The following is a 26,000-nucleotide window of genomic DNA, read 5'->3' as shown; positions in this document are numbered from 1 at the left end:
GAGCACCACAACTGGGAGAGAACTAACTTGTGAAGTCAGGGGCAGGAGTAACAACAAAAGCTCCCTCATTCAGTATGGCAAGCTGTTAAATCAGTGCAGGCACTTATACTTAGCTTTATCCTCCTGCATCTTGCAACACTGGGGCCAAGTGTCACAACTGTTACAAATCAGAATCACCTCAGGTCTTTCCAGGTGTTGCACAGATCCTTAGGGGATCCTTCACACGAGTTCACAGTACCTTCCTCTTCCCTCTTTTCCAATGTACTTCCCCAAAATGCTGTACCATTTGAATAACCAGACTCCCTTCTGCAAATAGATAGATATTCTCTTCTACGACTTCTGTAGAAGCTAAAGTTTTCTGGTATTTCCTCAGCAAGCCCCAGAAGATGCGAGCACAATTATTTCTGACAAAGTCCCTAATGTCACCATTCAAGACAGAAGGGAGTTGATGGAAGAGCACACCTGAGCAGGTAGTTACCATGGCCAATTCATTACCACTTTCACTAGGGCACTAGAATGGTTTCCCTTGCAGAGTTTTAGGAGCTGGGAGAGGAGGAAAGAGGATACAAAAGGAACTCAGAGGAGAGAAGGAGGACAAGATGAGTGAGCCATTACAGTAGGAAAGCAGCCCTGCCCCTGCTGCTTGATGTGATAGTCGCCAGAGCCTCAGAAAGAATGTTATCACAGCAATGTAAATACTTCACAGATCTCGAAGCACACATCAAAGGGACAGGGCACAAACGCAACAAGGAAAGCTAATAAACTCGACCACCAAAAATTAAAACTGGGGAGGTGTTGTCTACATTTACTTTTGTCATTGCTCAGTGCTTCCTGTAGGCACAGAGGCAGCATTTGGACTTCTTTATCCACAGACCTACAGGGAGAAAGATATTAAGGAAGCTCAAGTTTTGTTTCCAGTATACAGGCATATGTGGCACCTTGTAGGATGGGATGTTTCAGAAGCACTGCAGTGACTCATGAGAATCAAAAGCAGCACAGTTTCTAGGCACCTGAGAAAGTTTTATCCATGCAATTTCTACTGCAAATACAAGGAATATATAGAAGGGAAAAGGAAAACACAAGTTATGAACCTACTTATTATTTGCATGCCTTATATTATATGAGTGAGAAGTGTGAAGCTGGTATTTTGAATAGTTTGAAAAAATGAAGCTAGAAAAAAGGGTAAGAAAAGTTTTCTAGGTGAAAAGTCTTCTAAGTTTCATTTCCTGCTCTTCTATTGACATTTTACAACAATACATCTAATTTAATTCACTCATGAAGCATGTAACAATCACTCCTATCAGAAACACTTCAGATTTAATTAGTGAGTGGTTCTATAGCATAATAGAGAATTGGAACTCATGAATTTCTTTACTTTCTTTCAAAATAAATGATTTAATCCTACAGAACCCTTGGGAACTAGGCAAGTCTTTTCAGTTTACTATCTGTATTGCAAATTTGTAACATGGAAACGCAGACTTTAATAAGCAGACCGCATATTAATCCACAAGCAGCTCTCCCTTAAAATCACAGAATCACAGAAAAATGTTGGAAGGGACGCCAGGAGGTCCATTCAGACCAACTCCTGTTTGAAACAGCAAACGTGCGAGTTAGATCATGTTGCACAGGGCTTTGTTCAGGTGTTTTGAAAAGCTCCGAGAATTTATATGACGCAGCTTTAGGCAGCCTGTTCTAGTGCTTGCCCGATCCTATTCTGAAGGACCTGTAATCATGAGACTTCTTCTAGTTGTTTAAAGAAGGCTTCTTCCTTTTTCTCATTTTGAGAGAGCAGCCAGTAACAGATGACCCACATGATGTCCCCTGGCTGGTCTCCCCTTAAACCCTGACACATAAGCTCTCAGCCAGCCCGTCACCAATTCCACAGCAGAGCTCCATGCATTTGAGCATCTCCTTCCCATCCGCTTCTCACAGTTAAAACTGTAACAAAGACTGGCAGCTATGAACAAATACACCTTTATCTGACAAGCTATAAAAGCTGTCCTTCAGACACTACAGTAGTGTTACCTCCACATTAAACTGGCTGTTCCTCCAGTGGTTTTTTAGTGACATAACTGGTTTCACCTTCTTCACCGTATGCTCTAACCAAAAGAGTTTGGAAGCTTCTGTCCCAATCACCCATCAACCTAGCTTTGTGACTCAGAGGAATGAAAGGCTACTGCAAAAACTGCCACTGAGACAACTTTTCCCTGCCCTTCCCCAAATCTCAAACCTAAGTAAACTCACAGCATGCATTTAGTAGGTACGTCAAGAACCCTCCCCATAAATATTTGTAACTCTTATTTGCAGTAAATTAATGTGACAACATTTTCCCATGCTGAAGAGCCAGCAAAGAATAAAGTAGTAATCCTGCAGGTATAGCAAAAGAAAGTAGTACAGAAGCTGAATTATTGTATCTGTGTTTGAACAGCACCTTAGCATACAACCAGGGTCCTCAACACCTTGCAAGTACAGGTGCTACCTAACGTAGTCACGTGAGATTGGTTTCAACTGGATCTAAGGAAAACTGTGTCACGATAAATTATATGCAAAAGGATAATACCAACCAAAACATTGCCTGAGCTCTGCATCTCAAAAAACAATAAGCTTGTTTCTTCAGGTGGATAAATTTAAAAAAAAAATAATTCATACATTCCTCATAGCTCTGAGATAAGAAAAATAACTTCTTTGAGTAGAAGATTTTCCACTAAAGCATAGAGAGAGCAGAACCATTTACTTTTCCTACTTTTGGTTTACTGAACATTTTTGGTTTAGTGAAATGGCTTTGCCTGCAAAGTGGCCTGTATGATTCTGTATAGGAACAAGCATAACATTTTATACATTGATCGTAACTGTAATTTGTTCTTGAATAAAGCTTTCCTATGCCCTTCGGCTGCTCCTATTGTGTATTTAAGCGTCATAATGTCCTGCCCAAGACGCAGGCACACTGAAAGACTATATATAAGATGTCTCAAAGCAGTAAGGAAGGACTTCAAGAAGGACAAGGAACTGCTTGAGAGAGTCCAGCACAGGGCCACAAAGATGATGAAGGGAGTGGAGCATCTCCCTTATGAGGAAAGGCTGAGGGAGCTGGGTCTCTTTAGCTTGGAGAAGAGGAGACTGAGGGGGGACCTCATTAATGTTTATAAATACGTAAAGGGTGACTGCCATGAGGATGGAGCCAGGCTCTTCTCACTGGCATCTAATGATAGGACAAGGGGAAATGGATGTAAGCTGGAACATAGGAGGTTCCATTTAAACATGAGGAAGAACTTCTTCACAGTAAGGGTAACAGAACACTGGAACAGGCTGCCCAGAAAGGTTGTGGAGTCTCCTTCTCTGGAAATGTTCAAAACCCTCCTGGACGCGTTCTTGTGTGATCTGATCTATGTGGTCCTGCTCCGGCAGCGGGATTGGACTAAATGATCCTTTAAGGTCCCTTCCAGTCCCTAACATTTTGTGATTCTGTGTAATTCAGAGCTTCTGAGTGGTGTGGGCAGGTCAATTAGTTTCAGAGTACTGAACAGTACCAAACTTTTGACAATATTCCCATCTCAGTTTCCTCAAGGTTCCTTTCCATCTTATTTTACTTGAATAAATGCAGCCATAAGCCATTGGGATTGATTAAATCCCACCGGAATATTAATTGAGAGATAAGATATGATTTTGCTCAGCATCTAATCCAATGGTGCTTCATTAACTTAACTTCCAAGTCCTTCAAACATAAATTAGCTGATCCAGGAGCTCTTCCAAGTTCCTATGCCTAAAGGTGCCCTGGCCATATTAATTATTTTAGGAATACCAGAAGATGTGTCCATTGTTCAGCCCACTTAAACACCACATTGATTTCAGCTTCCATCAATGAGCAGTGGTGGAGTAGTGAACACGGGCACATTATGTCCCTCCAGGTACAGAATGGGAAAGGAAAAAAGACTACTGGGTAGGGATACAACCTTCCACCGTGCTCATTTCCAAACTTAGGTTCCCTGTATAGTATAGGAAAGAGCTGGGCATTCCAGAATGGTATCTAGAACAGCCTGAGCATGCTGAGGGCAACTTGGCAGGCATCTGGGTCGACTTAGCAATGTGGCAGAGTACCCTGCTCAGAGTATCATTAAAAGCAGGGCTTTTGCACAACAGGGCCAGACTGCATAGCATAGTATAAAGCAGGAGACAGGACTAATATCACAAATACTGGCATTATTTTTAGTATCTATTTGGTCATTTGCTGGTTTTGTCTCTTACAAAATTTCAAAGTATGCCACTGCTGTGTCATTGGTGTATCGCTCTTTGCAACCAACAACTTTGCTTTTCACAGGTCCATCTAGTCGTCTTGTACTAAGATTTCCTAAGTGCAATGGGCTCTGCAGATGCGGTCAAAGTCCAGTGTTTGGAATTCATCCTAGGCTTAAGTTTTTTTTGCCTCAGCAAGTAGTGTGATGCAATAGGAGCAGTCCTGTAGACCACTTGCACCTGCTATTGAGAACAGGCTGTCCATACTATATGTGGACATGGGCACAACATAATCATAGTATCATAGAATCATGGAATGTTTCAGGTTGGAAGGGACCTTAAAAATCATCTCGTTCCAACCCCCCTGCCATGGGCAGGGACACCTTCCACTAGGTCAGGTTGTTCAAAGCCTCATTGAACCTGACCTTGAACACTTCCAGGCATAGGGCATAACCACAGGCTTTGTGTCTTAAACATCAGCAGTCTCTCTAGCTGGCACCTGAGCAAGGGTTCTGAGGATGAAAATCCGTGCAGAGCCCAGGAAGTCTCCTCTGCATCCAAAGTTCCTCTCTCTTCACGGAACAAAAGGTACAGCCTCATCCCAAACGCAATGACCGTACTGAATGGAGAGGTTTTTCCAAAACCATACAGTGGAGATTTCAAGAGGTGTAAAAAAAGACTCCAGCAAAGTCAAGTGTGTACAAAGTTTCAGGCTTGTCCTCAAACAGGGGGTGCACCCACACTCTCTGGGGCTGCACCTCCATAAACTGGAAAGCAGCACAGAGATGGGTGGTAGCCAACCCACCTTCGCACGGGGCACATGTCTCTGAAGAGTCTCTATAGCTTCGGAGAGAGTGGTGGGTATTGGGGTACAATATTTCTGAAAACAGATGACTTAAAATAATGGCTTTTACCTTTTTTTTTCCCCTCACGTTTGCACTGCCGGTGTTGCCCACCCTGGCATGTGCCCTGCGGGGGACAGGACAGCCCTTTGTGGAAGGGCCACGGTGAAACAGGAATCAAAACCTTCGCTTTATCTTCTCGCAGCACTTTGCAGCTAGTTAAAAGGAATCCGGCGTGGCAGGATACCCAGGGCATGCCAGGGGAGGGGGGAAGGCAGAGCGGAGGGGGACACGTCTGGACCGACTGACAGACTGCAGCGAGAGCGCCGCGACCGCCCGGGCAGCGGCTCCGGCACCCGCGATGGGCTCCAGCACCTCCAGCCTCGCCCGGGCGTGATGGCGGGAGAGCCTTATTCCCGCGTGGTGCGGAGGGAGCGCAGCCTTCCCGGGCGGCGAGTGAGGCGGCCGGGGTGCGGGAGGAGCCGCGCAGGGAGCCCGACGGGCGGTGCCCGCCCTCCCGCTGCCGCCCCCGGGGCGGGCCGGGCCGGGCCGCGGCGGGACCGGGGCTGGCGAGGGCAGCGCTGCCGGGAGCGGCGCGGGGAGGCCGGGAGCGGGATGTGGACGTCGCTCGGCGCCGTAGCGGAGCCGGCCGGCCCCAGAGCAGCCAGCGGCCGCTTCTGGGCTGTCGTCCTGGGAGGAGCGGCGGGGCTCTGCCTCCTCGGGTTCCTCATCGGTACAGTGCAGATTAACCCCGCTTCGGATCCAGGTGCTCTCCCGGCCACCTCCGGCCCTTCCGGCCGCGGGGGGTGGCTCGGAGCCGGGCCGAGGAAGGGCCGGGTGGGGGGAAGGAGCGGGCGGGCTCCCGGCGCCCGGGACTTTGTGCCGGCGGTGCCCGGAGGGAGCCCGTGCTCGGCCCGTCCGACACCGCCCGGCCGCAGCGGTCACCGGGCGCTCCTGGGATTTCTAGCTCCTCCGCAGGAGAAGGGTTTTTTTGCTGAGAGCATCTCTTCGACTTGTTTTTCGATTTCCTTTTAAATAAAGTAGTCATGCCATGGGCAAGAGAAGAGGCGCCGGGTTTGTGAGGAGAGGACAGGAGAGGCGCCGCGGGGTTGGAACCGCACCAGCCCCAACCAGGAAGGCGGGAGGATAAACACGAGGCTGGAGGAGCGCTGGCTGGAGAGGTGGGATGGTCTTTAACCGAGTGTCCCACCTGCCCCTCGGCACAGGCAGGCGGGCCTGTGGGTCGCTGCCATGAGATTTCCCCTCCCTGCCACGCCTTTGGTTCACAGATGGATCAGAATCAGTTTGGGGGAGGAAGGAAAAACAAAAGAGCCACTTGTGTTTTGAAATGCCTTTTGGTACGCGCTTGAGGTTTGTGCCATTGGGAAGCGCTGACTGAATGACTCTCGTGTTGTGTGGAGAGCCTTTAGCTGTGCCAGTGACCAGTGCCTCGCCAGTGCCGCCTTGTTACCGGCTCCCTGCTGCCTACCCGTGCTCTCCTTTGCACTGCCCGTGTAACTGCTGCTGCATTTGCACTGAGCGTGTCCAGTCGCCAACTTAAAAATAAAAGCAGGTGTCAGAAACCCTTTCTAGCCAGGCGTTCCTCTCATCACTTACTCTGGTAACGCGGGCACAGCAAGGGAAGGACTCCAGAATAAGAGCCAGACAGACCAGAGAGTGAGAAAGGAGTTACAAGACATCTGTTCCTTACAAAGGGTGTCTGTGTTTCTGTGCATTTTTGTAAAGCTGCTGCCTTGTTACTGAGGTGACTGATACGACTGACATGACTGACAGCATGATGTTCTAGTGCTAAAGGAAGATAGATGAGTCTCCTTAGCATCTACAGTAAAATAAATGTCATGAATAAATATAATATAGTATTTTATTCCCCTCACTATCAACCTAGGTAAGTAAGTTCTCCTACTGTGTGTGGGACTGCCACTGCCATCACTGTGCAGCCTGCACAGACAGCCTGCATTAGGTCGTGGCTGCTTGTCTGTGCTAAGAACAGTTGTAAAATATACAGTGAAAATTTTGTGGTGATACCAAAGAGAAATGGTGTATGTCATGGGAATATTGCTCTAGTGTTTTCACTGTTGTATTTTGCTGTGTTGTACAGGCTGGTTTGCAAAACCTACAGAAAAGAAGACATCTGTGAGTCCTCATGAGGACATGAAGGCGGCATTTATGACTGAAATGAAAGCTGAAAACATCAAGCGGTTTCTTTAGTAAGCAATGTTAATAAGCAATTTCGGACTAAGCGGTCAGAAAAAGAAAAAAAAAATGCGGGAACCAGCCCAAGGATGCCACTGGACAGAGGATAGTGTGCAGGTTCTTGGCCATAGGTTTTGTTTAGTGTGACCCAGTGAGCTGTGGTTGACAAAACAGCTCCTTTCAGCTCCTCTCGTTCTTGTTTGTGCTAGAAACAGTTGAGAAGTTGTCAGTAATCTCAGTACTTAAATTAATTAAATATTGGCCAAGATCTTGCTCAGCCTTGGGTGAACGCTTGTACAATGATGTAGAGGTTTGGCCTTTCTCTATGTGTCCTTCTTTAGTATACAACAATGTTTATCTTACATTGTTTTTTATGGAAAAACCATTCACCTCAAATTAGGCTGTGTGAATGAACTGAAATCAGGAGACATTAAATGGAAAATAAGTACATCAATTTAAAAGAGAAGAAAATCATACCAGTGTTCAAATCTTTAGTTCTTCCTACAGCTTAGGCCTTAATACCTTATTGTTGCTCTCCCTTCACACTTTGTCATGCTGTGACCAAATTTATGTGTTCATCTGTCACCATTCCAACCTGTACTCACTTTCATTAAGAAAGATGTTTCCAAACTCTCCTCCTCTGCATAGTGAATAGCTAGAACAGACAGTAGATACCAGCTAGTCAGCTGATGGTACAGAACACTGCTTATAACACATCTAATAGTCTTAAAGCTTTAGAGTGCTTTTTAAGACCACGTTTTTTTTTCCCCAATAATTTTTTTCATCTCATCTAGACTTTAGCACTTAAATTAATTGATTTTAAGTGTACTCTTATTTCTTTTATTAAATCCTAAAAGCAAAGCTGCTAACATTTTCCCCTGAAAATTCTAACAATGGAAGATGACAAAATAGATTTTTTTTATCTATAACAGTTTAATAACTGTAATTAATTTCTTAATTTCTGTAACAGCATATTTAACTACAAGAAAGCTGCTGCACTATTATTTGTTTATTTTAGAGATTTTGTAAACAGATTATTTTTCTCTTAGGAGAGTGTAGTATTTGTTAAAACTGTATTTATTCCAGTCAGTAATAGACCAGAAGTCATAATTTATTGATAGAAATTTATCTTCTGTGTAAATAAAGTGTTAGAGTATCATTTATTTTAGGTGTAATCAACAAATTCAGGTTTGCCTTAAGCTCCCAGCCTGATTAAATAGCACAGACTTGTGTCTTGCTACAAAACTAAATTACTAAAACAAACATTTTTGGTTTATAAGATTGTAGCAATCCTGCTCATTTAAGTGCGTTTCCCACAAACTATTGCAAATAAATTAGCCGGAAAGTATGTTCTCTTTGCTACATAACATATCCTGGACTATACAAACGTTGAAAACTGAAGACTGAGGATTTTTCACATTCTTAACCTGTGATTTGGCTCCTACAAAGTCAGCTGTTGTTAAACAGCTCTGTGAAAGGACTGCTTTCTGCCCTCTAAAATCCCTGTCTCTGTGCCACCAGGAAACATTCTACCTCATTTACTGGCATGCAGCCAGTTCTGTGGTGAAACATGGCAGATACTTAGTCACTACTCAGGACTACCAGTACAGGAAGTCAACAGATTAGAAGAGGAAATGAAGAAAAACACAACACTCAGTTAAATGGGAATATAATATGGGAGAATGTTATTGCGTAAGGCAAATTTTAATGAAAACATGGGACTGAAGCGTTCCTAACTTAACAGAAAACAGCTGTTGGCTCTAATAATAGCACATAACTGTCCTCTTGGTTCCGTATGTCATCCAGAAAATGGTACTGTCACTGTAACAGGGACTTTTTGTACAGTGTTGGTGCTAGGTGATGACATTATCAGAGGAACATGGTTTTATCTAGCAGCATTTGGCTGCTAAGGACTTTGGGTTTGTCTAGTTTGGAGAAAAGGAGGCTGAGGGGTGACCTCATTGCTATCTACACCTTCCTGAGGAGGGGGAGTGGAGAGGGGGTGCTGATCTCCTCTCCTTGGTATCCAGTGACAGGACTTGTGGAAATGGTTCAAAGCTGTGCCAGGGGAGGTTCAAACTGGACATCAGGAAGCATTTCTTTATCAAGAGGGTGGTCAAACGTTGGAAAAGGCTTCCTAGAGTTGGTCGATGCCCCAAGCCTGTCAGTGTCTAAGAGGCATTTGGACAATGCCCTTAACAACATGCTTTAACTTTTGGTCAGCCCGGAACTGGTCAGGCAGTTGGGATAGGTGATCCTTGTAGGTCCCTTCCAACTGAAATATTCTAGTCTAGACTAGTCTAGTCTAAGTGTATAGTTCTTTCACAGTTCTTTGATGGCTTTGTTCTCACTCAAACTCAAGAATTAAAATTTTTCTCAATCTTATACCCCTTCCTTGTTGAAGATCCAGTCTCCTTCATTAACACCAGCTGGTGCGACTCATGCTTCTGTGGCATGTTGATGGCACGGTCATATGACAGAATGAGGACATCATTATAACAACCTCATTCAGCTGGGAGTTTCTTCAGCTCACTTCACCAGTGGGCGTTCTCAGTGGTCTGGACAATTGTTTTTTCAAATAACAGGTTGCTCGCTATTTATGGTGTCTTTCACTGTTTGTTGCTCACAGTGCGTGACTTTTCAAGTTACAAGCTGTTGAGTTTTTCTGTTCCTTGTTTGTAAGCTACTGTGAACTCACTCTCTTATTTGCCAACAAAACAGACTCAGAGCGAAATTTTAGCTAAATCAGTGTTTGTGCCAAAATTAATTAAAATAGTGAGATCCAAGGAGAATATCCAGTTAATTAAAAGTAGAGATCAGAGTAGTTATGCACATTTCTAGATTGAATCCACAAAGATAATTATAGTCAATTCTTTTATCACTTCACAAGGGAAGTGTCACGTTAAGAGGTCAGAAAGACCAGTCTATCAGTGTCCCAAGTCAGGCAAGACCCTTGTGTCCAACTACCCCTGCCTTTCCTTGGCAGCCCATGAAATTGGAGAGTGTTCATCTAACTTATCTAGGGACCAACACCAGTAGTACTATGGGCCAAATTCCTTATATTAATTCAGAAGTTTCTGGAAACTTATATATATAATTTTATTTCATGTGTTCGTGACAGAATACAGATTTGAAGATAGCCAGTGATGGTGACTGACTACGAAAACAACTTTGATTTAGGGGACATAGTAGTAGGGGTCTGCTACAGACAACCTGACCAGGAGGACCGGGTGGATGAGGCCCTCTACAGACAGATAGGAGCTGCCTCATGTTCATCAGCCCTGGTCCTCATGGGGGACTTCAACCACCCCGATATCTGTTGGAAGGACAACACAGCAGGGTATAGGCAATCCAGGAGGTTCCTGGAATGCATGGACGATAACTTCCTTCTCCAAGTGGTAGAGGAACCAACAAGGAGAGGTGCTTTGCTGGACCTTGTTCTTACCAACAAAGAAGGGCTGGTGGGGAATGTGACGCTTAAGGACAGCCTTGGTTGGCTGCAGTGATCATGAAATGGTGGAATTCAAGATTCTTAGGGAAGCAAGGAGGGTGCACAGCAGGCTCACTACCCTAGATTTCAGGAGAGCAGACTTTGGCCTCTTCAGGGATCTCCTCGGTAGAGTACAATGGGATGAAGCTCTGGAGGGAAAGAGGGGCCCAAGAAAGCTGGTTAATATTCAAGGATCATCTCCTCCAAGCTCAGGAGCGGTGCATCCCAACAAAGAGAAAGTCAGGTAGGAACACCAGGAGGCCTGCATGAATGAACAAGGAGCTCCTGGACCAATTCGAACACAAAAAGAAGGCCTACAGAGGGTGGAAACAAGGACAGGTAGCCTGGGAAGAATACAGAGCAATTGTCCGAGCAACCAGAGATCAGGTTAGGAAAGCTAAAGCCCTGATAGAGTTAAATCTGGCCAGGGATATCAAGGGCAACAAGAAAAACTTCTATAGATGTGTCAGTGATAAAAAGAGATCTAGGGAAAATGTAGGCCCTCTCCGGAAGGAAACAGGGGACCTGGCTACCTGGGATATGGAGAAGGCTGAGGTTGTTAATGACTTCTTTGCCTCAGTCTTCACTGGCAAGAGCTCCAGCTGCACAGCCCAAGTCACAGAAGGCAAAGGCAGGGACTGGGAGAATGAAGAACCGCCCACTGTTGGAGAAGATCAGGTTCGAGACCATCTAAAGAACCTGGAGGTAGACAAGTCCATGGGACCAGACGAGGTGCATCCGCGGGTCCTGAGGGAACTGGCAGATGAAGTTGCTAAGCCACTATCCATCATATTTCAGAAGTCGTGGCAACCTGGTGAAGTTCCCAATGACTGGAAAAGGGGAAACATAGCCCCCATTTTTAAAAAGGGAAAAAAAGTAGACCCAGGGAACTACAGGCCAGTCAGTCTCACCTCTGTGCCTGGCAAGATCATGGAGCAGATCCTCCTGGTGACTATGCTAAGGCACATAGAAAATAAGGAGGTGATTGGTGACAGTCAACGTGGCTTCACTAAGGGCAAATCCTGCCTGACTAATTTGGTGGCCTTCTATGATGAGGTTACAGAATTGATGGATAGGGGAAGAGCAACTGACATCATCTAGCTGGACTTATCTGAAGCATTTGATACTGTCCCACACTACATCCTTGTCTCTAAACTGGAAAGACATGGTTTTGATGGATAGCCCACTCGGTGGATAAGGAATTGGCTGGATGGTCGCTCTCAAAGAGTTGTGGTCAAGGGTTCAATGTCCACGTGGAGGCCAGTGACGAGTGGTGTTCCTCAGGGGTCAGTACTGGGACCAGTGCTGTTTAACATCTTTGTTGGTGACATGGACAGTGGGATCAAGTGCACCCTCAGCAAGTTTGCAGATGACACCAAGTTGTGGGGTGCTGTGGACACGCTGGCGGGAAGGGATGCCATCCAGAGGGACCTTGACAGGCTGGAGAGATGGGCCTGTGAGAACCTCATGAAGTTCAACAAGGCCAAGTGCAAGGTCCTGCACATGGGTCGGGACAATCCCAAGCACAAGTACAGGCTGGGCGGAGAATGGATTGAGAGCAGCCCTGAGGAAAAGGACTTGGGAGTGCTGGTGGATGAGAAGCTCAACATGAGCCGGCAATGTGTGCTGGCAGCCCAGAAAGCCAACTGTATTCTGGGCTGCATCCAAAGAAGCGTGGCCAGCAGGTCGAGGGAGGTGATTCTGCCCCTCTACTCTGCTCTCGTGAGACCCCACCTGCAATACTGTGTTCAGCTCTGGAGTCCCCAACACAAGGACATGGAGCTACTGGAATGAGTCCAGAGGAGGGCCACGAAGATGATCCGAGGACTGGAACACCTCTGCTATAAAGACAGGCTGAGAGAGTTGGGGCTGTTCAGCCTGGAGAAGAGAAGGCTCCGGGGTGATCTTATAGCAGCTTTCCAGTACCTAAAGGGGGCCTACAGGAAAGCTGGAGAGGGACTTTTTGCAAGGGCGTGTAGTGATAGGACAAGGGGCAATGGATTTAAATTGAAATAGGGCAGATTTAGATTAGATATAAGGAAGAAATTTTTCACTCTGAGGGTGGTGAGGTACTGGAACAGGTTGCCCAGAGAAGTTGTAGATGCTTCATCCCTGGAAGTGTTCAAGGCCAGGCTGGATGAGGCTTTGGGCAACCTGGTGTAGTGGAGGATTTCCCTGCCCATGACAGGTTGGTTGGAACTAGATGATCTTTGAGGTCCCTTCCAACCCAAACCATTCTATGATTCTGTGATAAAAGTAGAACTTATCAGTGATAACACTAAGTAGCTGCAAGATGTTAGTAACTAAACATGCATAACACAGAGCTCTTACCCAATAGGTGTCCCTGTGTGGGGGGAAGAGAGGTTCAGCCCATCGACTGATCCCAGACATTCCGATGGAGGTCTTCGCCCCTAAAATCCCCCTTCTCTTTTACCATTTTATACTATTTCATTACTTTTAGGTGGAGCTTGAGTGACTCTAGTCATACATATCTTTATCAGGATTGGTGTAAATTTTCCTCGCTTTGATTTAAAGGTACAGGCAAAAAGAAATTCAGAGCGCCTGCTCAGTTAAGGGTGGTTGCAGCCCAGAGGCGGGTAGCTTTTGGGATGGAGGTGTGTTTTGGTATTATAATGATATTATAATGAGCAAAGTTCACCCAAGGCCTAGCCGTTTGGCCACTTTTTAAATATTAACAGGCCCAAATGGCCTAGGTGAATGCTTGGCTACGTTCACCATTGTTGAGGCGAGGATCGCGATCCGTCTTCCTCGACAGTTGTGCGGTTCCCTTTGCCAGCCATTCTTCTATCCCAGAGAACAGGGACAAGCCGTGATACCTTCGTACCACTCTGCTCCCCACTTCAAGGACATTGGACGTTCTGTTCGCTGGGGCAGGCCTTGGCCATGCCAACCGCTTTGTGTTCCTGGGAGCAGCAGCCGCACCTTGCCTCAAACTACCTTTAATATTGCAGCTTTTGAGCTGAACTTTGTGAAACAGTATTTTTCCATTTTCTCAATTTGGGTTATTTTCCCACAGAAAGTCAGTCTCTTATGCAGAGGATTGGTTGGCCTAAGGTTACGTGGAAGACAAGGAGTAAAGCAAGACCCCCACGGCTGATGTCATCATGCCATTCTTACTAAGCCACACTGTGAGGAAGATACAAGCACCTGTGATAGCTCAGGACAGGCTGAAGCCCGTTACCTCAGCTTATGTAGAAGACAGGCAAAAACTCAGGTGCAGAGTAGTCTGGGTCCTTATTTACCCTGGATACATCTGGTCATCTCTAGGGAGTTTATTTCCAGGTAGGCTGATAAGAGTTCTGATTATGAACTGCAATGCCTGATCCTGACTCATTGCTTCTTTTTCTTTAGCAATTTTACGCGGCTTCCTCACCTAGCAGGAACAAAGGAGAATCTACATCTGGCACAGCAAGTTCAAGATGAGTGGAAAGAGTTCGGTTTGGATTCTGTTCAGTTGGTTCATTATGATGTCTTGCTCTCTTACCCTGATGACACTAAGCCCAACTACATCTCAATAATTGATGAGCATGGAAATGAGGTACAGAAAACAACAGTTTTTCAACCAGGGAACAAAATCACTTTCATACACCTGGGAGAACTGGGAGCAAAAGCTATCCTTTGCTCTGTTAGTGGTGTTGGGCCTGATCCAAAGCTCACAGAAATGAAGGGTTCTACTTTGCTTTTATATTTTGTATCTTTGTTTCTTAATGTATACGCTAGGAATCATAGAATAGTTTGAGTTGGAAGGGACCTTAAAGATCACTTCCCTGGAAGTGTTCAAGGCCAGGTTGGATTAGGCTTTGAGCAACCTGGTGTAGTGGAGGGGAGGTTGGAACTAGATGATCTTTGAGGTCCCTTCCAACCCTATTCTATGATCATATATATAGTTCCAACCCCCCTGCCGGGGGACCTTCCACTAGATCAGGTTGCTCAAAGCCTCATCCAGCCTGGCCTTGAACACTTCCAGGGATGGGGCATCCACAACTCCTCTGGGCAACTTGTTCCAGTGCCTCACCACCCTCATTGTAAAAAATTTCTTCCTTATATGTAATCTAAATAATTACCCAGATTCATATAGCATACTGACATATATAGATTAAAGGAGAGTTATGTAAGATAATTACTGTATATAATTCAGTTGGTTTAATATTGTTCTATTATTTAGAAAGAGGAAAGGAACCATGATCATCATTATTTGCACTGATTCTTTATGCAGTATTGGCGATCGTGCTAAGTTCAGTTTCCTGAAGATTAGAGTTTAGACCTTGGAATGTGCTATCACACGTAACATCAGCTCATTACAGAGCCGCTCTAGTGCTCGTAGAAGCTCCAGAGATGAGCAGAATGCAAGTATTTTTTACCATTATCATCTAACCTGCTCTTATCTGCTGTACTGAGACCCCTGTGTTCATTTAAGCAGAATTCTGTGAGAAGAGTGGAGATGGGATTTGCAAGATCACATATTGAACCTGGATACTGAAAGGGATACCCAGTGCTTGCTAAAGTTTTGGCTGCTCCTCAGTTAGAGTTCTAAAACTACAGTCCTTTAAACTGCAAACACATGTGAAATGGGCCTGAATAGACAGTACTTCTTTTATATATTGTATATATTGCCTGGTTTATTTTTTTTTTCCCTTTCCCACTAGATTTTCAACACATCGTTATCAGAGCCTTCTCCTCCTGGATATGAGACTGTTAGAGATGTGGTGCCACCATACAGTGCGTTTTCAGCCCAAGGAATGCCAGAGGTAAAAAGCAGAATAGTAAAAGAAATAGAAAAAAGAAATAGAAGTGGAAGCAGAAATAGCAATCAATCTCGAAATAGAAAGAGAAATAAACAGAAAAGAATGGAATACCGTAGCGTAGTGTAGCATAGCATAGGATAGCAAAGAATGGTAAAGAATAATGTGAAATTCCTGAGTCTTAGGCTTTATTTGTTCAAAACTTGACATATTACCAATAGGAAACATGTCCTAGCAATGATGTTCTTGGGCATTTTGCAATGGAGCAATGTTCAAATTGACCACTCATACATACATGTTTAATTTTGGCCTCTAGTTTGAGTCAGAATTGGATTTTTTTTTTTACCTTTTGTATGTAGAAATAAATCTTTGGTATCATCAGCTGCTCTAAGCGTCTCCAGATATTTCTGTGGCTATGCACCATTGTTTCCCATCTTGGTGAACAAATAAAGACTTTTACATTTACATAGCCAAATGAACAAGCTAATTTTCAAAATGCTGCTTGCCCAGGGCTTACACTGAGAGCTATAACTGCACAGTCTGCTGGAAAATCATAGAATCATAGAATCATAGAATCATAGAATGGTTAGGGTTGGAAGGGACCTCAAAGATCATCTAGTTCCAACCAACCTGCCGTGGGCAGGGAAATCCTCCACTACACCAGGTTGCCCAAACCTCATCCAACCTGGCCTTGAACACTGCCAGAGATGAGGCATCTACAACTTCTCTGGGCAACCTGTTCCAGTACCTCACCACCCTCAATGTAAAGAATTTCTTTCTTATATCTAACCTAAATCTGCCCTCTTTCAGTTTAAATCCGTTGCCCCTTGTCCTATCACTACACACCCTTGTAAAAAGTCCCTCTCCAGCTTTCCTGTAGGCCCCCTTTAGGTACTGGAAAGCTGCTATAAGATCACCCCAGAGCCTCCTCTTCTCCAGGCTGAACAGCCCCAACTCTCTCAGTCTGTCTGCATAGCAGAGGTGCTCCAGCCCTCGCATCATCTTCGTGGCCCTCCTCTGGACTCGTTCCAGTAGCTCCGTGTCCTTCTTGTGTTGGGGACTCCAGAGCTGAACACAGTATTGCAGGTGGGGTCTCACGAGAGCAGAGTAGAGGGGCAGAATCACTTCCCTCGACCTGCTGGCCACGCTGCTTTTGATACAGCCCAGGATATGGTTGGCTTTCTGGGCTGCCAGCGCACATTGCCGGCTCATGTTGAGCTTCTCATCCACCAGCACTCCCAAGTCCTTTTCCTCAGGGCTGCTCTCAATCCATTCTCCGCCCAGCCTGTACTTGTGCTTGGGATTGTCCCGACCCATGTGCAGGACCTTGCACTTGGCCTTGTTGAACTTCATGAGGTTCTCACAGGCCCATCTCTCCAGCCTGTCAAGGTCCCTCTGGATGGCATCCCTTTCCTCCAGCATGTCCACAACACCACACAACTTGGTGTCATCTGCAAACTTGCTGAGGGTGCACTTGATCCCACTGTCCATGTCACCAACAAAGATGTTAAACAGCACTGGTCCCAGTACTGACCCCTGAGGAACACCACTCGTCACTGGCTTCCACGTGGACATTGAACCCTTGACCACAACTCTTTGAGAGCGACCATCCAGCCAATTCCTTATCCACCGAGTGGTCCATCCATCAAGACCATGTCGTTCCAGTTTAGAGACAAGGATGTCGTGTGGAACAGTATCAAATGCTTTGGATAAGTCCAGGTAGATGATGTCAGTCGCTCTTCCGCTATCCATCAATTCTGTAACCTCATCGTAGAAGGCCACCAAATTAGTCAGGCAGGATTTGACTGGTTCTTGCTACCGTTTCTAGCTGGCAGTAGAAGTGTTACTGTGATCTGAGCTTAACAGTAATCCTTTCTATCTTGTACAGATGGTACCAGCTGACAGGCTTTCTTTTATAAAGCTGGCCTGTGTGACAGGAGTTTTCTATCCTATGATCGTTAGTGGTTACAATTAATAATTTGTAAGATTAGAACTTTTTTTTTTTCTTCTCAGTGTCTTTCCTGTTTATACATAGAATAAAGTAGGTTGGCAGGGCCCTCTGGAGGTCATCTGGTCCAATCTCTACTTTAAAGTTGGATCTGACTTTGAAACCTGCCAGTGATGCTTTTACTCACATAGCTCAGTGTTAGAGTCGTGTACTTTCTGAATTTTGTTGATAAGCTGTGCAAGTTCAGAAAACAAAAGGTATCCTGTGTTCATTTGCCTCACATACTCAAAGGAAGCTGGAGAACCAGGCAGATAGCCTGTACCCTAGGATATGACAGCTTTGAGTGTTTCAGGAATTGCAGTGGGAATTTTGGAACATAATGTAAGGTAAAATTAATGGATTCTGACTTTCTGTTGTAACATAATATTTCCAAAGACAGATGGAATAACTTCACCACTTTATTTGTTTTCTGGAGAGCTACAGTAAGGAAAGGGATATGGGAAATAATAAAAACAAGTTCTAAAAGCTGCAGTTTCCTTATTTAGAAAATTATTTTATTTTAATTAAATATAAGAACATTGTTTCTGAAAAAAAATGAAATAGAAGTCAAATTGTATTTTCAAAATATGGTGCTTATGTTCATCTTATTATGTAATACCTTGACAAAAGCTGGTACCCAGCTAATGCTGTTAGCAATAACATTCTCCAGTGAGCAGTTGTCTGCACCTGTACTGCAAACAGGGAGCATGTATATAGCTCAGCAGTGGGAATACTCCATGGGTTCAGTGCTCTTCTGAGTTCTCCCAGGCCTGTTTATGTGTTTTATGTTAAAAGCCATTGTATTAAAAACCAGAACTGAGAGAGATATTTGGAACTTGCCAAGTGCAATCGTCACTCATAGGTTCTCTTTCAGCTCATTAATTCTGTGAATGATTCCTGCATAAAACTCCAAGTTCAATGAAGGGAGAAGGCTGTAAAGTTCTTGCCTCTCAGGCTAGCTGTAGTCTCACAAGTAGTCCACCTTCCTGGAAAGTTAGGCAAATGGATCAAAGCTGGTCAGTGTGAGAGAAGCCGAGAACGCAGCTCTCACATTTTCTGAGTGAGTGCTCTAGTCAGGGAGTTGTGGAAATAACAGTTCAGCCCTGCTAGCACTCTTACTTTTTCCTGCAGCTGCTTTGTAAAAATGAGTGACAGTGACTGTTTTGAAGGCTAAATACTGTCAGAGTGGGATAGTAGCTACTTGCCTGCTAGCATGAGACCCTGCAGAGATTTAAAAGTACTTCCTACTCATTTCAGGTTCTCACTGGATGGAGGATGGAATATATCCTGGTCACTCATACAGGTTGTCAAAAAATGCATGTTACTTCTGTGTGGTGTGTTTTAACTAAATCCCAATAAACAGTCAGATGAAAAAAAGTTAAGTTTTGAGCACAGGCTTCTTTTAACAGAAATATTTAGCAGGAAGCAGACCAAGTAGTGAAGTCGCATTCTGTCAGACAGAAGTAGTAGTTTGGAACATGAGCATCGTAAGTGATGGTAAAATTCTGCTCTCCACTTCCTTTTTAAGTGACTGCAAAAGTGCTCCCATCTGGTTAATGATGGTCACAAGTAAGAGGTTTGCTTGAGATCTCTAACTACGCTAAAAGAGCCCAGACAGGACATTTTCTGAGTCCACACTACGTTCTCAAAGCTTGTATTTTGTAATAGTTCTATAAACATGAGAGATTTTGTCACATCACCAGGAGACTATGACACAAAACTGTCACAGTGCTCTGAGGAGAAATTTGTCGCATTGATGTAGTTCTTAGTCTTGTTAATGAAAGTTAAAGACAAAGAATTTTCAGAGATGCTAAAAGAATTCAATTAAGGAAGCCTGATTTACTCTGCAATACATCAAATATTGCCAGAATCTTCAAATAAGTACCTTTTAAAGTAGTTTCAGAAATCTAGAGATTGAAGAAATATGAATTATTCTGCAACACCAGGAAAAATGCTATGAATACGGATTATATACTTTATATCAGATATAGTTATGAGAGCCTCTTCTAAACATCAGAACTGTTCTTTTCTTTATGTGATGGCATCTACTTAATCAAAGACTTTATTTTAAAAAACCCGGTAAAGTGTGAACAGGTTTTCATCATAAAATGTTTCTCTTGTGTTAACTTGTTTTGCACTTCATTGCAGAACAGGGGTCCTGTATGTGAGAACCCAGCAGGTCGCTGTTTATTATGATTACAGCTCTGCAATTATGTAAACCAAACTACTGAAATCAACATTTTTGTATTTGTCATTAAAAATACAGTAGCCTACAGACGTGGATTTTCTGTACAAGATACTCTCAAGAAATTATGTTAAAATGGAGGACCAAATTCCCCTTTTGCTTAATCTAAATAGACTGGAAGAACTGTCTCGACTTCAGTAGAGTTACACTTGATTTTACTGAGAGGAAAAACTACTCCACAAATTCAGAAAAGCCTCCCCAAGAATAATCCTTGTGTTGATGAACTATTCTCTGAACAGACAGGACCAGAATCTTACCAGGTGTGAAACTGTTTGCCTTATTTAAACACAGTCCCCTTAACGAATTTTTCCTAACTGAGTTCATTTTGCTTAATTTAAGAAGAAATCACGACTTGAGGAGATTACCAATGAAACCAGTATAATCAAAATGACTGTTCTGCAGTCTTATCAGGACATGCTGTATGCTGTTACATGAGACCACCTGGATCTCTAGTCAGGGATTTTTGTCAGTGTAAGAGATTTAAGCTTATACCTTTTTGAATTCAAATTGAAGATCTCTCTGGAGGTGTCTGACAATATGGAGAAATGCACAAAGTAAGAGTTTCCTGTGACCTAATTTTAGTTGTCTGAACTTCCCTGAACCAGTCTTTGACACTTTTTATAGGCATTTACTCTAAAACAGTCTTTGAAGTATAATCAGTGAGAGATCTATTCAGAAGGCAATTTATTCCTTCCTTAAATAGGTGTTTAAAACAGGTTTGGAGTGAATTCTCCTGGAAACAGTGAATTCTCAGAGAGCTTCCCAGCTCTTTGCTGATTATGGAGCGCAGTACAGGACCTTCTTAGACAATGCACATAACTTTTAGGTAGTTGACATTAAGGGAGATGAATCACACACTGAGTATTGAATAACATGGTTGAAACACTATCATGAAGAATACTTTATTCATGTGCCAGGTGTATTTATTTTGACAGTCAACCACCTGTAGCTTTTACTTTATCGAATAAGAACCGAGTCCTGAGAATTTAATAGGATATTGGCATCATTCAGTCTGCTCTACAGCATAAAATGAAATTGATATTTACTGTGGTGTCTGGGTCCAAAATACCTCCAGCTGTCCAAGACTGACTACTGCTTAAACAGACTACGAAGAGAAGTAAACGCCATACTCTGAGCATTTCCTCTAAGTTTTTGATTCGCAAGTCATATCTTAACATCCTGCATTGAGGATAAAGTCTGGCACCTTTGGATGACAGGAATCTAAATTCGTTGGAAGTCACTTGCCTACCTAACTGTCTCATGATCAAAGAAGAATTCATACCAGAGCCTGTCCTGGAGCTCATTGTTCCCAGTTTATTCTCTTACTAGATTGCATCCTCCTTTTGACGTGCTCATTGACATTCTTGTTTCAAATTCTGTGTCTTTGTATCAGGGTGAGTTGGTGTATGTGAATTATGGCCGCACCGAAGATTTTTTTAAGCTGGAACGTGAAATGGGAATTAACTGTACAGGAAAGATTGTTATTGCCAGATATGGGAAGATTTTCAGAGGAAATAAGGTAATGCCTCCATGTAAAAATGTTACTTGTGCTGTCCTTCAGTTGATTTCAAGAGACTGAAACACTTACCTGAAGTGTTCTGGAGATATTAGTGTAACTGAGTTTTTCATAGAGCTGTGTTCAAAGGTGATTCTCTAGTAGAATCACAGACTGGTTTGGGTTGGAAGGGACCTCAAAGATCATCTAGTTCCAACCCCCCTGCCATGGGCAGGGACACCTTCCACTGCACCAGGTTGCTCAAAGCCTCATATATAACTATATGGAGGTTATTTTAAATTCTGCATTTGTTTATTCAATGTCCCTATCATCTAAATATTTTTAAACTATGGATTTCTACATATTTCCATGACCTGACAGGATATTACATAATCATGTGCATACTTCAGGCATACACTCAAGTTATTTCCTCAATAGGGATGTAAGAGTACAGGCTATTTTAAGTGTGTTTGGCTCTTGTACAAAAATTAGTTTGGCTGTAATTTGGGCAAGACTATAATTTGTATTCTTAGTTACCTAAGGGTGTCAAACACTGAATCTCATCACTGGAATGCCAACTCTTACTATATGGTGTTGCCTAATCTTTTGTGAGCTTTTAAGTGGGTAACTCATCGTTCACGTACATACCATTTTCACCAGCGAAAAGTGACATGTAACTCATAGGCTGGGTCAGATAATATTTTCGGTAATTTGTTTACCCCTCTTAAAGATACTATATGAATGGAAAAGACTTAAAATTAAACCAGGTATTGCTGTGTATGAATCTTTTATTAAAATTAAATACAAACACCTCTGAGTTACTAGTATCTAGAGGGGCGACTGTCCTGTGGTTTGGAAATTACATGCCCTCCTTAAAACAAAGGGATGATATCTTCACTCTTACAGTAGTATTTCTAATGACTGTTTATATACTGAAGAATTTGGTAGCCTGGATGAAATCTGGAGAACTGTACTGTGATTTTCCAACTTCCTAATGGTATGCAAGAATAGGATAGAGGATGAAGAGAAAAAGGCTATGATATTTCCTAAATATTTTATTTTCCTAAAAAAAAAAAGACTATGATATTTCTGAATTAAAATACTCAAATTTAAAACTGTTGAGGATTAGTTGTCACTCAATCACTACACATCACTGTCTTATCTAGTGCAAAACAGATTGGGATGTCAGAATGACATATATTCTCTCTCTCACTCTCCACCAACCAGGATTATAGAATAATAAAGTCACAAGAGCATTTTTTTAATCAATACAGCATGCAGGTCAGTCCTTCTGCCGTAATAAGCCTAAGCCTTGTGAACAAGCCTCTTTGGAGTTAGGCTTGCTCACAGCCAAAGACACTTGCAAGCTCTTCAGTTAATTTTCTGTGTAATCTGAACCCTTTGTTATGTTAGGAGATCATTCAGGTAAATAAGGTAAATACGTATAAATGACTAACTGAAAGATAAGATTGCATCAATGTGATACAGTTTTTTTCATCCATGACGTGTACATTTCAATAGTCAGTTGATTGTGTTGATCTGGATGACAGAATGCAAACTCAGGTGATGTAGTAATACTGTGAAAGATGTTTTTTCCATGTTACTGCAGCTATCTCCTAACTAAAATTCAAAGCATCAGCAAACCTTACTTTCATGTGGAACCTGATATCTGCATATATATATATTCAGGAAATTTTATTATGTGAGACAGTTATGGGCCCTTTACTCAACTCAAGCGCTGTAAAAGGCCCTGAGGAATAATCACTGTAATTTATAATACTTTCTTTTGCCCCTTGAACTCTTCTGTCAACTATAAAGGACTGGATAGGGAACGGAGATGTGCTTTGCAGGTGAAGAATGCCGAATTGGCAGGTGCCAAGGGAGTTATTCTGTACTCTGACCCTGCTGACTACTGTGCCCCAGGAGTAGATCCCTATCCAAATGGCTGGAATCTTCCGGGTGGAGGAGCCCAGCGTGGGAATGTATTGAACCTGAATGGGGCAGGGGATCCTCTGACACCAGGTTATCCTGCAAAAGGTGAGTGACACTGGAGGAATCATGCTCTGAGGGTCTGGTTTTGGGAAGGGAGGGAAAAGTAATGGTGATGTTCGTTCCCTTGGAACAAAACACATTTTTTCTTGGTCTTTCTGTTGCTCAAAAAAGGCAGGTTTGGGCTTCACGTCAGGAGACCACTTCTGCAAATGGTGCATGCGAGAAAGTGAGGGGATGTTAAGGGAGCCGCACAGCGCAGTGCTGGGCTGCTTAACTTCACAGGCATACCCAAGTTAGCCCAGAGATGGTCAGCCAAGTATTTGACATCTGAAGCGCTAGTCTTTTCTTTCTGCTTCCCATCAGTAAGTAAGCAAGGAGCCGTCCTGCACAGCTCACAGGTTTCTCTGCTTTTGCAGTTCTCCTTTCTGCAGGATTTGGGCTGCTTTCTCCCACAAAAGCCACTACTGGCAATGCAGAGATCTTTCATGCTGGAACTCCTGTCACCATTCCCCACTGGTTCATCACCTTCACCTCATACTTCCTCAGTGGTTTATTTTAGCTCTGCCTGAGCTGTTTCATTTAGAACCTACCCAGATCATTTTGGCTGAAATGCATTAAGAACCATTCATGCCAGCACTTGAGCCAGCATATCCGAGGGAGGTGGTCACCTCAAGAAGAGCAGTCCCTAAGTGATGGGGAAAGTTGCCTCTAGCCAGCACAGCTTGAGCTGGAAGGGAATGCATGTTCACAATGGCAGCATGGCAGGAGCAGACCATGAAGAAGATTTCTGGTTTCTCACGCTAAAGTCAGTGACCTCATAGATGAGTCCTTGTCTGCTTCCCTCAACAAGGGTTCCTGTGAATGTTGTATTAAGGAGGAGATTATTCTTTTCCATACCTGCTGGCTTCCAAACATCAAATTTTGTCCACATTGTGAAAATGAAGATTCTCATTTATAAAAAACACATTGTTTGTGTTTGAGCTTTGTCAGAACAAAACCTAGACTTTGTTTTGTTCATGAAAACAGCAAACAGAATATTCAGTAGCCCAGTGTATAAGATTTTATCTGCATCTCTTCTTAACTGGCAAAATTTTTTTAGTTCTCAGCTGAATGTTCCAAGCATCAGGCTATGGGCTATCTCTTTGCTCTTGTTACTTATCTGTGGCTTAGTCTGAAATTCTTTCCTATGGAGAGAAATATTTCTGCCTAAAAGCATTTCAACACAAAAAAAAATAAAAATAATTTTTAAATGTTCTGCCAGCTTTAAATGCATGACTGCAGACGCTATGGGAGAGCCTTTGTTAGTGTCTCTCTGAAAACATGTTGATAAAGCATAAAGAATGAAATCACTGAAGAAATGTCAGCCTGATTTCAAGGAAAGTGAAATAATTATCCCTGACTCCAGTGCTGGGACTGTGCTATGAACTGCACAAATTTCTTTTGAGAGTTGTAAATATTTAAATATCTGTCTTTTGCTTTCAGAATACACCTACCGATTAGATAAAGCCAGTGGTGTAGGTCTGCCAAGAATTCCAGTTCATCCCATTGGCTATCATGATGCTGAGTCGTTACTGCGGTAAGTGTATGGGAGACATGAGAAATTTTAAGCAGACTGTTTTTTGAAAGTTACGAGAGTATATGAAAAGAAAGGGAAAAGACTTTTGCACCGTGCTTCTGCTGTAGCTGTTGAAATAGCGTATGTTTGTCATTAGGTTCTCTGGAGGTGGTAAATATTGTCCATTGTTCCATATCAGATATGTGCAGAGTGATCTGGACATGATCATTGGTAGTGTGTGATGATCAGTCAAGTATACTGAAGTTATAAAGTGCCTCCCAGTTTGAATAAAGGCAAAAATTTTTGAGAATGACATGCTACCTGTCTTGTGAAAAAGACCACAAATTAAATCATTCGTTTGTCCAGGGAAATACTCGTCATGCGTGTTTGGTGGGACAGTATCTGTACTGTCTTTTGGTAAATGAAGGCGTTTACTTTCTCTCATCAGGCGTATTGTATTGCATAAATATGAAATTATGCTAGCAAACTAACGTAAGGACACTGGGGAAACTGCAGAGTTGTAGGGGATTTAGTAGACATCTATGTGTGAGTAAGCGTGCTTACTAAATGTGCAAGTGACAGGAAGACAAGCTACCAGCTTGCCAGAGGACAGCATTAAAATTCATAATTATCGAATTCGAATATCGAATATCGAATAGGTCGAGAGAGGTGATTCTCCCCCTCTACTCTGCCCTCGTGAGACCTCACCTGGAGTACTGCGTCCAGTTCTGGAGCCCCCAACATAAGAAGGACATGGACCAGTTGGAGAGGGTCCAGAGGAGGGCCACGAAGATGATAAGAGGGCTGGAGCACCTTTCCTATGAGGACAGGCTGAAAGAGTTGGGGCTGTTCAGCCTGGAGAAGAGGAGGCTCCGGGGTGACCTTATAGCGGTCTTCCAGTACCTCAAGGGGGCCTACAAGAAAGATGGGGAGAGGCTGTTCAGGAGGGCCTGTTGTGATAGGACAAGGGGTAATGGTTTTAAAATAGAGGGAGGTAGATTCAGATTGGATATTAGGAAAAAATTTTTACCATGAGAGTGGTAGAACACTGGAACAGGTTGCCCAGAGAGGTGGTGGATGCTCCATCCCTGGAGACGTTCAAGGCCAGGTTGGACGAGGCCCTGAGCAACCTGATCTAGTTGGAGATATCCCTGTTCCTTGCAGGGGGGTTGGACTAGATGACCTTT

The 26,000-nt window shown here is 43.5% G+C and overlaps 1 protein-coding gene across 2 annotated transcripts in view; it reads left to right on the top strand.

The window, feature by feature from the left end:
• Positions 1–5,687: 5,687 nt before the first annotated feature.
• The window catches only part of LOC104375829 (glutamate carboxypeptidase 2-like), a 35,677-nt gene continuing 15,364 nt past the window's right edge, over positions 5,688–26,000 (top strand). The window contains exons 1-7 of one of the 2 annotated variants that reach the window (XM_086614233.1): positions 5,688–5,805; positions 7,192–7,300; positions 14,149–14,335; positions 15,444–15,545; positions 21,165–21,290; positions 23,117–23,303; positions 24,741–24,834. In XM_086614233.1, coding sequence (XP_086470359.1) covers positions 5,688–5,805; positions 7,192–7,300; positions 14,149–14,335; positions 15,444–15,545; positions 21,165–21,290; positions 23,117–23,303; positions 24,741–24,834 — 923 coding nt within the window. Of the gene's footprint in view, positions 5,806–7,191; positions 7,301–14,148; positions 14,336–15,443; positions 15,546–21,164; positions 21,291–23,116; positions 23,304–24,740; positions 24,835–26,000 lie in introns of those variants that run through there. The other variant, XM_086614242.1, reaches the window with a different exon arrangement.

The sequence above is a fragment of the Tauraco erythrolophus genome, chromosome 1 (genome assembly GCF_009769465.1).
Source record: "Tauraco erythrolophus isolate bTauEry1 chromosome 1, bTauEry1.pri, whole genome shotgun sequence".
Classification (NCBI taxonomy): Eukaryota; Metazoa; Chordata; class Aves; order Musophagiformes; family Musophagidae; genus Tauraco; species Tauraco erythrolophus.
Note: the sequence above shows the minus strand (reverse complement) of the source record. Positions and strands in the feature narration are given on the sequence as shown.